The 13,880-nt window shown below is 39.1% G+C and overlaps 1 protein-coding gene across 7 annotated transcripts in view; it reads right to left on the reverse strand.

Moving 5' to 3' along the window:
- MARK3 (microtubule affinity regulating kinase 3) overlaps positions 1 to 13,880 on the reverse strand; it is a 105,150-nt gene that overhangs the window by 68,170 nt on the left and 23,100 nt on the right. For all 7 annotated transcript variants that reach the window (XM_068540071.1, XM_068540051.1, XM_068540061.1 and 4 more), the window contains one exon: positions 1,184 to 1,237. In XM_068540071.1, the coding sequence (XP_068396172.1) occupies positions 1,184 to 1,237 (54 nt within the window). Of the gene's footprint in view, positions 1 to 1,183; positions 1,238 to 13,880 lie in introns of those variants that run through there.

Here is a 13,880-nt window from a genome sequence, read left to right on the forward strand (position 1 = left end):
CCATGATAAGTCCAATAACCATCTGCCACCCTACAAAATTATTACAGCATTACTGACTACATTCCTGATGCTGTATATTATATCCCCATGATTTGTTTACTTTATAACTAAAAGTTTGTATCTGTTAATCCCCTTTACCTATTTCACTCAACTCCCCTTGGCAACCAACAGTTTCGCTCTCTGTAAGTCTGTTTCTGTTTTGTTTGGCTATTTGTTTTATTTTTTAGATTCCACATATAAATGAGATCATATGGTACCTGTCTTTCTGACTTATTTCACTTAGTGAAATTATCTTCATTTTTAAAGATAAGAAACCCAACATCCAGAAAGTTAAGTGACTTGCTCAAGGTCAAGTTACACAACATTCAGCTAAGTGGCAGAAGACTTCCTGTTCTTATTTCTAGGTCTCTGTATCCCCCAGCTACCAAAGGCCAAGTCTAGAAATCAAATGAAGTATGTAAAAAGGCTCTGCAAAACCAAACGGAACTAGAAGGATCTTATTATGAAGATCATTAATCATTCACTGATGCACCAGTGAAATACCTATGACCAGGCCCTACCTGAGCAATTAAATCTCCCCATGGGCCAGTCATCAGGATTTTGAAAAGAGGCCCAGGTGATTTTAACATGCACCGGGTTGAGAACTTCTGATCTACATCAGATAATACAAATGGCAATAGTGCATTAACAAACATGTTTTCAACTATCAGTTTAGTTTTACTTTTATATTTTCCTTTTATATCAATTAATCATCACTCCTTGATTAGACATATTGTGGTAGTTTAATAAAGCCAAAGTGCTGACTTTAGAGATCTCAGTATTAGCTGTAAGAAAGATGTGTAACTCTGCTTAAGACTAATTACATGAAACTATGTTGTTCTGTCTTTTTTATAACTCTATTCTAGTCAATATTTAGAATATTCAATTTAAAAGTACAGCCTTCAGTTTGTGCTATTAAGAACATTTAAAAATCATTATCTTCAACCGAAGGAAAAAAATCCAACAATACAACATTTAAACCATATTAAATTTAAGTTGCATTCATTTGAGGAAGAGGAAGCTTTACTGTGTACTAAACACAATAAATAAAAATAATAGTAGAGGTAATTAATGGACAAATTAGATGACAATTAGCACTGAAAATCATTAAAAAAAAAAATACTGGATACTGGACCAATCTTACCTTTTGTAGACTTGTTGGATTCAACTGAGTTTTGTCAATTATTTTTATTGCGACCTAGAAAAAAATTAATATTTATGGATTTTAAGAATTTGGTCATTACAGACTAATTAGTAATCGTTTTGTAAATGCCCAGACATGTAGCACTGTTAAATAGCAAGCAAGTAAACAAACCTCAAAAACCCAAAACTCAACCAGTTACAATTATATTTTACACCTTATAAATATTTTATAATTGACAAGAGGGGCTTCATGCAAATAAGGGTATTTTATAACATTTTAAGTTACCTATAGACACAGGGAAAAAAAGTCTCCCAGAAACCACCTCTTAACCCCTCCCAAAAGGGGAGAGAGATTATACAATGAAAATACTTCTAAAAACATGGCAGTGTAGTAGCAAATCTATTCATTATTTTCTGACAGTTTAATTTTATCTGACTCTGGGATACAAGGGCAGGAACTATAGCTTTTATAGGTTTATACAGCCCAAAATGCTTTCCAGAGTGTCCGGCACAAAGTGGGAGCTGGTTAATTGAGTAAATATACGAACAAATAAGTTGGTGTTGAATCTGAAAACTTTAAAAACATCTTATTTCAATAAAATAGAAAAGCTCTTTAGAGAAAAGAGGCACTAGCTCTTTGAGAAGGAAAAGGCACTCTTCCTTAAAGAAGGAAAAGACCCTAGCTTCAGATCAATCTACAGGCTAACCAAATGAGTATGTACAGAGGCAACAAATGGGTCACCCTGGTAGCCTTTGTTCAAAAAGGGGTGAGGCAGTCTAAAAATAAGCCACGAAGATATAGGAAGAAAGAGCTACAGCTTCTAATTATATGCACTTCTTATCTTAAAAAAAAAAGAAAAAAAAATTAAGTTGTACTAACCCTGCACTGACATCCTCACCTAGTCAGTCTGTCTTTTCTTGCTTAAAAATGAACTATGTGCACTGTGGTAACCTAAACGGGAGGGAAGTCCAAAAGGGAGGGGATATCTGTATGTGTACGGCTCATTCATTTTGTTGTGCAGTGGAGGCTAACACAACACTGTAAAGCAACCATACTCCAATAAAAATTAATTAAAAGAAAAAAGTGAACTACGGATAACCAGAACTAGGAATTATGGATATCGAGAAGGGGGGATGGGGTGATAGGGGACAGAAGGAAACATAAGTGAAGAGAGAGGCTTTGCTATGAATTAGGGAACATAATTAACCCAGCTTTGCACCTGAGGTCCAGAACAACAAATGATCTCACCCCATGTCAATGAGGCTGTGTTCCTACTATGTGTCCCTCAGAACACAGATCCAATAAGAAGCACCAATGAAGAAAGGGACTATAGTCAAAGTCTGGGGAAAGTGTTCAAAGATTCTTTGTCAACGGTTCTCGCACTTTTTGGTCCCCAGTATATTCTTAAAGATTATGCTGGACTTCCCTGGTGGCGCAGTGGTTAAGAATCCGCCTGCCGGGCTTCCCTGGTGGCGCAGTGGTTAAGAATCTGCCTGCCAATGCAGGGGACACGGGTTCAAGCCCTGGTCTGGGAAGATCCCACATGCCGCGGAGCAACTAAGCCCGTGTGCCACAACTACTGATCTTGCGCGTCTGGAGCCTGTGCTCTGCAACGAGAGGCTGCGATAGTGAGAGGCCTGCGCACCGCGATGAAGAGTGGCCCCCGCTTGCCGCAACTAGAGAAAGACCTCGCACAGAAACGAAGACCCAACACCGCCAAAAATAAATAAATAAAGTGAAATTCTTTTAAAAAAAAAAAAAAAAAGAATCCGCCTGCCAATGCAGGGGACATGGGTTCGACCCTGGTCCAGGAAGATCCCACATGCCACGGAGCAACTAAGTCGGTGCGCCACAACTACTGAGCCTGAGCTCTAGAGCCTGTGAGCCACAACTACTGAAGCCCATGCGCCTAGAGCCCGTGCTCTGCAACAAGAGAAGCCACTGCAGTGAGAAGCCTGTGCACTGCAACAAACAGCAGCCCCCACTCGCTACAACTAGAGGAAGCCCACACGCAGCAACAAAGACCCAACACAGCCAAACATAATAAACAAATAAAATTTAAAAATTAAAAAAAAATGGTGCTGGGGAAATGATATCCACATGCAAAAGAATGAAGTTATCAGACTCTTGACCTAACATCAAATACAAAAATTAGCTCAGCGTGGATCAAAGACCTAAATACACGACCTATGAAACTATCAAATTCTTAGAAGAAAACATAGGGCAAAGCTTCATGACATTTTAAATTTTATGCATCAAAAGACGTTATCAACAGAGTAAAAAGGCAACCCACAGAATGGGAAATAATATTTGCAAATTACATATGTGATAAAGGATTAATATCCAGAATACAGAGAACTCTGAAAACTCAACAAAAACCTGATTTAAAAATGGGCAAAGGACTTGAGATGTTTCTCCAAAGAAGATATACAAATGGTCAATAAGCACATAAAAAAGACGCTCAACATCCCTTATCATTAGAAAAATGCAAATCAAAACTAAGAAATACCACTTCACACCCATCAGGATGGCTTACTGCCAAAACCCCCCCAAAAATAATAAGCCTGTGTGAGGATGTGGAGAAACTGTAACCCTTGTGCACTGTTGGTAGGATTGTATAAAATGGTACAGCCACTGTTAAAAAAAAAAAAAAAAAAAAAAAAAAAAGTAGAGTTCCTCAAAAAATTAAAAATAGAATTACCAGATGATCCAGCAGCTCCACTTCCGGGTATGTACCCAGAACTGAAAGCAAGGATGGATGGACAGATGGATTGACTGACTGATTGATTTTTGGCTGTGTTGGGTCTTCGTTGCTGCACCGCAGGCCTTCTCTAGTTGTGGTGACTGGGGGCTACTCTTCGTTGTGGTGCATGGGCTTCTCATAGCGGTGGCTTCTCTTGTTGTGGAGCACAGGCTCTAGGCGTGTAGGCTTCAGTAGTTGTGGCACACAGGCTCAGTAGTTGTGGCTCGCGGGCTCTAGAGCTCAGGCTCAGTAGTTGTGGCCCATGGGCTTAGCTGCTCCGCGGCGTGTGGGATCTTCCCCAACCAGGGCTCAAACCTGTGTCCCCCCCTGCACCGGCAGGCGGATTCTTAACCACTGCGCCACCAGGTAAGCCCGAAAGCAAGGATTTAAAAAGCTATTTGTGCATCCATGTTCATAGCAGCATTATTCATAGTAGCTAAGATGTGGAAGCAACTCGAGATCATCAAGGGGGACCTCCCTGGAGGTCCAGTGGTTAGGACTCCACACTTCCACTGCAGGGTGCACAGGTTCAATCTCTGGTCAGGGAACTAAGATCCCACAAGCCACGTAGCATGGCCAAATAAAAAAGTTCATTAAGGGATTAATGGAAAAGCTTAACGTGGTACATCCATAAGATGGAATATTATTCGGTCTTATAAAGGAAGGAAATTCTGGCACCTGCTACAACATGGATGAACCTTGAGGACACTATGCTAAGTGAAATAAGCCAGTCACAAAAAGACAAATACTGCATGCTTCCACTCTTATGAGGTCCCTAGAGCATTCAAAAGCATAGCGACAGAAAGTAGAATGGTGGTTGCCAGGGGCTGGGGGGAGGGGGGATGGGGAATTTAATGGGTGTAGAGTTTCAGTTTTATAAGATGTAGAGTTCTAGAGATGAATGGTGGTGATGGCTGCACAGCATTATGGATGTATTTAATACCACTGAAATATACACTTTAAAACAGTTAAAACATTTTACGTTATATGTATTTTATCACAATAAAAAAATTGGAGAAAAAAGTCTGTTAGTGTTAATATAAATAACATTTTAATGAAATTCTCATATGTCCTCCCATAGTCAATCTGTTATGATATCACACGTCACATACTTCTGGAAAATTCTACTGTACACTCGTGAGAAAGAATGGAAGAAGCAAATAATGTCTTAAATAGTATTACCAAAACAGTTTTGATTTTGCAGACCCCCTAAAATGGTCTCAGAAAACCTCCAGGGGTCCACATCCCTACTTCAAGAACTGCTGCACTATTCATATTAATGCTTTTTTTTTTTTTTTTTAACTGATTAACTTGGTTTAAAGCCTCCATCTGCCCATGCCATTTGATTACTTCCTATGAACCTATTAACCTCCTAAGGAGCTAAAGAAAGGGAAACACTGCAGCAAGGCATCCAGTGAGTCTGACCCTGAAGTGCAAGGAACCCACCACCCCTTCACCCCTGACTGGGGGAGGAAAAAAAAATCAGAATTGGTGGAGGAGGGGAGAGTTAATGAGTGTGTGTGCTTGCAAAAAGCAAAGTCAAAATTCTGATTCTATATTTGGAAAATATAAGTCTTGATGGAAACTACAGTAAATAAGTCTAAAGGAAATACTGGCTGCTGGAATATGCAAACAAGGACCACCTTGTGCATAATTCAATCGGAGAGAAGACACCCTGTTATAGCCCTAGAGCACTACCTGTACACAAGAAGCATTCAATGAACACTTACTGGGGTGATCTGAGGCCTCGAACACTCGCATCAGTAACCACACACACACATCAGAGATAGAGATAGAACAGTGAAGAAACATGGCTTCTGGTGTTTTAACAAATAACCAATGTGGTTTTAAAATTCCGTTATTTTAAAGTTGAGGGAACTCCCTGGCAGTCCAGTGGTTAGGACTCTGCATTTCCACTGAACGGTGCACAGGTTCGATTCCTGGTCGGGGAACTAAGATCTTGCAAGCTGTGTGGCGTGGCCAAAAAAGAAAATAATAATTTAAAGTTGAACGAATGAATTTTCTTCAAACTTTACTTTCATAAGTAATTTTATGTGGTATACTTGGATCTCCCAAAGATCCAAGGGATTTCCATCTCCCAAAGGGATTTCCGAAGAAACCCCTTCAATAACACTGTTCTGGCCACGATTCTGTTTTCTTCCTCATTCTCATGGCCAAATCCATCAAAAATGCTGCCTTTCCACTTCCTCTTTCCTCTGATCTTCTGAGACTTTGTTTCTATTCTCATGACAGGCCCTTTGATCACTAGTTTCTTCTGGTTCTGCTCAATATCCACCTTCTAAAGATTCTATTCTGATTTTGTTATTATACATTTTCATTTTCAAGTACTGCTGTTCAAAAAGTATCTAAAGCAAAAACAAAAAAAAAATGTGTTGCGTTCAGCTAAATCAAACTGTAGAAGAGAGTCATTTTATCAAAAGCAAGTGTCCTCAGAGTGAAACATTATCATTTAACATGATGTGTCTATGTGTGGCAATGAAAACTGAGGGGGAAGCTCCTAATCCCCTCTTCCTTCCAGTTCCCTTGCTGGGATGACTCAACTACCAAAATAACCTTGGCCCAGAGCTGGCGCCCGGAGAAGAGCTCAGACCTCGAGGTCACCAAAAGAGGAGGCAACTGTGGGGCATCACTAGGTGCCTCAGAAAGATGCAGACCGGAGAGAAGACCACTGACTCATTCCCAAGGTTGTGGAGGGTCACTGACTCATTCCCAAGGTTGTGGAGGGTGTGTGTGTGTGTGTGTGTGTGTGTGTGTGTGCACGCGCGCGCGTGCGTGTGTGCGTGTGCACACGCACACAGCAAAAGCCAAGGGAATTCACTAGGCAAGGAAAGAGGAGTGTCCCTGGCACTTGTGTAAAATTCTGGGAAATTCCATTTATTCACTCTGACGCCTAAAGCAAAGTGGAAAATTACAAAATAGGGATAAAGAGAGCTCACACATGAGAAGGGCTTCCCCCCACATTCCTCAAATCAAGAGTCCAACAAACCTGCAGCAAATACTCACTGGAGGAAAAATCCTTATCTTCCACTTCCTGTCAATTAACTACTGGTCAAAAGATCCTTACATCCTGCTCCTGACTGGTGTTAAAGCATCTACAACCGCCAGCATCTACAAGAGCAGGCAGAAAAAAGATCCCAAGTCCTTTAAGAGGACACAGTAATCCAGAAGAATGGTATATTAGTCAGCTCAGGCTGTCAAAACAAAAAATACCACAGACTGGGCAGCTTAAAGAGCAGAAATTTATTTTCTCACAGTTTGGGAAGCTGGAAGTCAGAGATCGGGGTGTCAGCATGGGCAGTTCCTCTTGGCTTGCAGATGCCCACCTTCTCACTGTGTCCTTACAAGTGGAAGAAAGCAAGCAAGCTCTCTGGTGTCTCTTTTTATAAGGACACTAATCCTATCAGATCAGGGGCCTACCCTTATGACCTAATTTAACCTAATTATTTCCACAAAGGCCCTACCTCCAAACAGGCTTTAACATCTAAATTCTGGGGGACACAATTCAGTCTACAGCAACGGAGAGCAAGCCTATCAACTATAACAGCTCCCTACAAAATAAAGCTTCAAATTAACACCTAACAATACAAACAAAACGGGTGAATGGCACAAGCACAGGGCGGAGTAAAAGAGGCAGACACAAAATCATCAATACTGTATGATTCCATTAGTAAAACTTTAAGAGAAAAAACCAGAATATGGTGTTTTAGAAGTCAGGATAGTGCTATCTTGAGGAGGAAGGACAGTGAAATGATTAGAAGGAGGTAGAAAGGAGGACTTCTGGGGTTCAAGTCATGGTATATTTTTGCCCTGGGTCATGGTTAAGCAAATGTTTACACTTTTTCTGGATGTGTGCTATATATCAATAAGGAGTTAATTTTTAAAAGTCAGTGATGACTTTAAAAAATCATAGTGAAGTTAATAGATAATGATGCCTAAAACTGAAAAAATAATTAAGAATAAAACATGCTATTAAAAGATATGAAAGTAAAACCTAAAGAATCAGTTTAAAAGACTGAAAGTGGCCATTTTAGGAGATTAGGGAATTGGTGGGGGCAGGCAGGGAACACATAAAAAAAGAAAAAAAAAAGTCTTGACTCTTTAAACTGTATAATATATAATTAACTTGAATAAAAATAACAATGAAAAGCTCCTTCATACCCATAATGAGGACATTCAGTTAAAGATGGCATACTAATCACATGCATTCTCTCTTCTTCCACCTGATAGTCCAATTAAACAATAAAGACAAAATGACAAAGAATGGCAAAGAGAATGGGAGAGGTGGCATCAGCAGACAAGTGACTTTAAATAATTTCTGGGGGACAAAAATCAGAGGCACCCAGAGCAGGGCACATACAAGCCTAGAGTATGCTCTAAGAAGGGTGCAATCCAGGAAAAACTTAGTACTGACCAGAGAAAATAACTCAGTGCCTTGAATACGGAAGATCCCGGCAAAAGGCCAACTTTCCTCCCAGCCACTGTGAAGCCAAGCCAGGCACCTGAGCAGCACCTTCCACACACCTCATGTAGAGAGCTCTCAATGTGCTTCCTATTTCTCCGCTCTTAAAAACGTTTTCAAGAATCAGACATCTGAGGAAAGCCTATACCCTTTTCTAATACCCCTTCCCATATATCTGTTGTTAGGGGAAAACACCAGTAACAATTAACCCTCCTCCTTCAGAAAAAAAAGGACAGTTGATTCACGTTGTTCACAGTAATTACATTCTATGAAGTCACTCTGAACACTGAACTAGTGAATACTGAACCACTGTTCCTAGGGGGAAAGAGTTAAGACTCCTGTGAGCCCCTGGTCATAACATTTTCATCAACTGATCAACACATAACCTTGTTTTATGTGTGTTTCTGTTTAAGGATACCTCATTTACTATACATTATTGATTCATTAACACTGAACAGCACTATCTAACTCATGCCTGAATGAAGCTTACCTAACAAATGTATTTTCTCTGTAAGGCACATCAAAGCCTTGCACTTAGGAACACTGGCTAATACTCAGCCCTACAGTTGGGGGCCATTTTAAACAAAATCACCAACAAAATGCACAAAAATGTGGAAAATGTGTACTAAATAACCACAAAAAGGGCATCTGTTTATAGTATGAAGGCTGAAAGAAGGCAGAGTGTCACCTTGTTGGGCCTCAGCTGGGGAAACGCACATTAAGCAATTCAAACTTTTTACTGCTCTGTGCATGTCCGAAAAAGACTGCAAAAGCACAGCTAGTACTCATTTTTGGGATTACAAATAAATTTTGTAGTATGTGAATTTGCACATATGGAATTTGTGAATAATGAGACTGACTATATCTGTTCCGAAGATGGACAGTGATGGTTGCAAACACTGCAAATGTACTTAACGCCATTGAGCTGCACACTTAAAAATGGCTACAATGGTAAATGTTATGTATATTTTACCATGATAAACAAAAAGTGTCACAACTATGTAATTAAGTGATTTTTAATTTGTGGGAACTGGGTTTATGGGAAGTTTTTTCTTTTTCTGCACATTAACTGTAAATACTCCACAATAAACCATGATGATCATCTTTGTGATTTTCAGCTGTATCTGTTATCAGACTACTAAGGCTATCTTTACCGTTCTGCTTGCTCACTTCCAAATCTGCTACTATTAACTTCCAATTGAAGCAAATTGTTCAGAGTATTAACTCTTTTTGTCCATCAACAGTGTTTTGAATAAACATTCTATATTAATCACTGCCCCCCTTCCAAGAAATGACTATTTATTGAGTTTTAGTAGAGTATCAAAGAGCAATACCCAGAACCACCTGAAAAAGATACTGAGGTCCTCCTTTCTCTTCTCGCTACCTATCTGTGTGGGGCCACATTTTCTTCATACACTCCAACCAGAGCAACTACCAAAACAGCGTGAACGCAGATCAGATATGAAAATCCAGCTAACTTTTACTAAACAAGACGTTAAAGAGATTTGCAAAGAATTAAAACAGTGTCACTCTTCTCTGTAATTTGTTTTGGAAAATAGTTGTTTTTCATAAAAATACATTATATTAACAGGTAAAAGGTCTGCCATTATTTTAAATGAATTAATATATATTTTAGGTTTCTTAGTGTTAACTTCTAATACCGTAAACAGCAACAGATATAACCCATATAAACAAAAGCTTGTTGTGAGTTCTCAATTTTAAAAGTTTAATGGAATTTTGAGACCAAAAAAAAAGTTTAAGAACTATTGTTCTAATCAATGGAATTGCACATAAGCATTGAAACCTACAATTATGATTATGCAGCAACAGGGAAACCTGTTTAGGATAATTAATATTCTGAGGGAAAAACACCAGGATACAAAATTATGGCCAAAAGTATGTTGAAAATACATATAAAATATGGAGAATATACAAAAAATAAAAATGGTATTCAGAATATTTTGATTGTGGGAATTTTTTTTTCCTCTCTGGTCTCCAAACTTCCTGTAAAGCTATTAACATAGTCTTCATATACACAAAAAGTTGTGACTAAAATCTCAAGAAGTTTAGCACATTCAAGGAAAAAGAAGTACGATTTTATCATTCTTACAACCAACGACAAATAGTTATTGAGTATTTAGAGGCCAAGGACGAATGAGGTTCAAGACTGAATCTTTTTCCCTCTGGCCTCTCTCTGGTTTCTCCTCTAGTGTAGGAGAGAGGACACAGACTGACAATAAACGCATACAGCCACAAGAGCACAATAACAAGCTGAGAAGACAACAGTGGGAAAACTATTTCAACAACTTTCTGAAAGAGAGAGAAGAGACAACAGAGGAAAGGACACTATAACCAGGAACAGTGTGACTTCCCAGCATGACTTGGAAACGGCTCCAGACTTGGAGGTCCCAGGGGACCAAAGGCGACAGGGGAGCTGCTGGGCTAATTCCAAAGTCAAAAGTCTGTATAAAGAATGCTGCTGCTCCCCAACCAAACCAATGACCACCGGTTCTTAAGGGACTGTAAACTTATTCTGTGGAGAAGACAATGAGGCTCTGGACTCAAGGTCAACCGGCCCAGGAGAGGGCAGGAGTGAGGCATGGAGATGAAAAGGGGGGCGGAGATTAAGTGTCAGACTGCCACTGAGGGGTGGGACCATGGCTCCTCCCGGGCAGAACAGAGGATTCTTAACCTAGAGAACAGAATGGTCCCAGAGAAGAGATCTAAAGACAAAGATATCTGGGTCCTCCAATAAAAGCACTGGATGACTCCCAAAGGAAAGTTCTGTGGTCAGACATATCCTATACATGCAAACCAGCTTCTGATCAGCTTCTTAGGGTTCCACCTTAAATAGACACAGACAACCAGGGGTTACCAGATTCCAAAGAAAGTCTCTGTATGAAAGACAGACACCAAGAAAGAATCCCAGAGAAAAGAGAAACAATGTAGGGAGCAAAAAATCTACTTAAAAAAAAAAAAAAAGAATAAAGCTTTTACTATCCTCAGAGAGTTAACAGAAGAAACAGTATTGATACCAGAACTGGATACTACAAAGACAAATAATCAGAACAGGAAAGAACTAGGAGGAGGACACATGCAGGAACTCCAACAAATTTATCAGAAAGATTGGAAGATAAAGTTAAAGACATCACTCAGAAGGTAAAACAGAAACAGAGACAGAAAACCAAGACAGATAGATAGATAGATAAATAAATAAGTAAATAAAATAAATAATCAAGGCTCTTGGGAATTCCCTGGCAGTCCAGTGGTTAGGACTGGGCACTTTCACTGCCAGGGCCCAGGTTCAATCCCTAGTCAGGGAACCAGGATCCTGTAAACCACACGGCACAGCCAAAAAAAAGGAATTCTAGAATGACGATTTTTAAATAATAAAATGAGACAATTCTCCAGAACTGAAAGATAAGAATGTTCATATTGAAAGGGTTCAATGAGTACCAGGAACAAAGAATGAAGACCAACTCCTTGGCACTTCACTGTGAAATTTCTCAACAGCATGGATAAATGAGAAGAGTCTAAAAAGCTGCTAGAAAGGAGGGGGGGAAAGCCACATACTGAAGCCATTTACACTGTTATACTCTAGACTTTGGAACTACCAATATCGGAAAACCCACTATGATCTTAATCTTGAGTTTCCCACTCTCTAACCACCTCCTCCTACCTTTCCCACCCACCCACTCTAGAATCCCAATAACTATCTGAGCTCACCGGGATCCATAGCCATTGATCCCATCACCTTCTTTTTTTTTTTTTTTTTTAACATCTTTATTGAAGTATAATTGCTTTACAATGGTGTGTTAGTTTCTGCTTTAACCATCACCTTCTTATGGTCTGCCTTCCCCCTCAAGTACTTACTTCCTACTTAAATCTATTGTCTTTAATTGAAATCACTCCCTTGGGTATTCCAAATCAATGCCCTTGCTCTGTTTCCATTTCACTACACTTACTATAGCAAAATCCCAACCATCTACAAATGCTATGCCTGTGTCTGGTTAACTGAATGTTGCTGGACAGTAAATTACAGCCAGGCTGTCTATTCGCGCTCTAAATCCATGATCAGTAACCTCAGGGAAGCGTTAAGGCTGCCTGGTAATTCTACTATATTTCTCAGTCCATTCACTCTCCTACTAACCTGTTAATTACTGTAACTTTCTCAGATCTCTAATATCTCCTATCTCCTTGATAGTCACATTCTTAGTTGGTAATCTTGCTTTCTATTTTACTGAAAAAAGAGCTGCAATGAGAAGAAAACTTATCAAGCTCCCACCTTCATCTAGAACCACTCACCTGCAGAATACTGGCATAGTACCCTCTACTTTCCTCCTACTTCTAAGTAAGGACTGTCCACGTTATCCAAAGCCAATACCTCTACCATCCCCTCTCACCCATTCCAGCACCTCTCCTCAAAGCACCATTTGTACCCTTTCTCTTAAATTATTCCCACTAGCAGACAAACATGTTGGTATTTTTTGCCCATCTTTTAAAAAATATCTTGGCCTGACATCTCCCTGTAGCCACTACCCCATTCATCTGTGCCTTGAAAGCGCTATCTTGCTGTTTCTAACCTCTACCCACCTATTCTCTCTTGAACTAATACGTTACATCATATGCATCGGTACTGCAAGGTATTTGAAAGATATGTTGGAACAATTTGCAGAAAATACATAGAACCATAAGAAAGTTAAAAAAAAAAAACACAAAACTTGAGGTAACTATTAATTCTAGACAAAATAAAAAATTATATAAGAAAATAAATTATTGTGGTCCAACACTGAACATTTACATAGCTTGATTAAGTTAAAAAAAATCTCACTTTAACTAAATATATCATTGCAATAGAAAGGCTGAGGAAAGGAAAGTAGATGTGGAAGTGAATCATAAGAAAGCTATATCCATCTTCCACAAGGAGAAAGTCAGTGATGTCTACAATTATAAATCAGGAGATAACCAAAAGAGTATCAGAAAAAAGAGCCTAGAAAATTGAAAGTAGGAGCCTTTGATTAATGGTACTGAATGATAAAGAGGAGGCAAAGAAAGTCCGATTTTAGTTAGAAGCTTTTTAGTATTATTTGACTTTTTAAGCTATAGGCATGTTATTACTTTGGAAAATAATTTTTTAAGGCAGTAAAAAAACAGCCTCAATTAAGTACCAAATGACAGATACAAGTGAGTTCTCCTATAGTTCATGTTAGGGGAGAGATCCCTGGGGGCCTATGAAAATAACTATGGGGAAAAATGAACTTGAAAGAAAAACTTGACTTGAAAGAAAACTGTAATATTAAAACAAACAATATTTCAAAACCCAAAATAATCTTCAGCTGTGAAAAGCTACCCAAAACCAAGACAGCAGATGGAACTAACATCCCCAAATCCCAAATATGGGATAGCTGCTTCTATGACAATAGGTAGCATTTTCATCAAAGAGTTAAATCAGATGAATTTTATGACTGGTGCCT

The sequence above is a fragment of the Eschrichtius robustus genome, chromosome 1, assembly GCF_028021215.1.
Source record: "Eschrichtius robustus isolate mEscRob2 chromosome 1, mEscRob2.pri, whole genome shotgun sequence".
Classification (NCBI taxonomy): Eukaryota; Metazoa; Chordata; class Mammalia; order Artiodactyla; family Eschrichtiidae; genus Eschrichtius; species Eschrichtius robustus.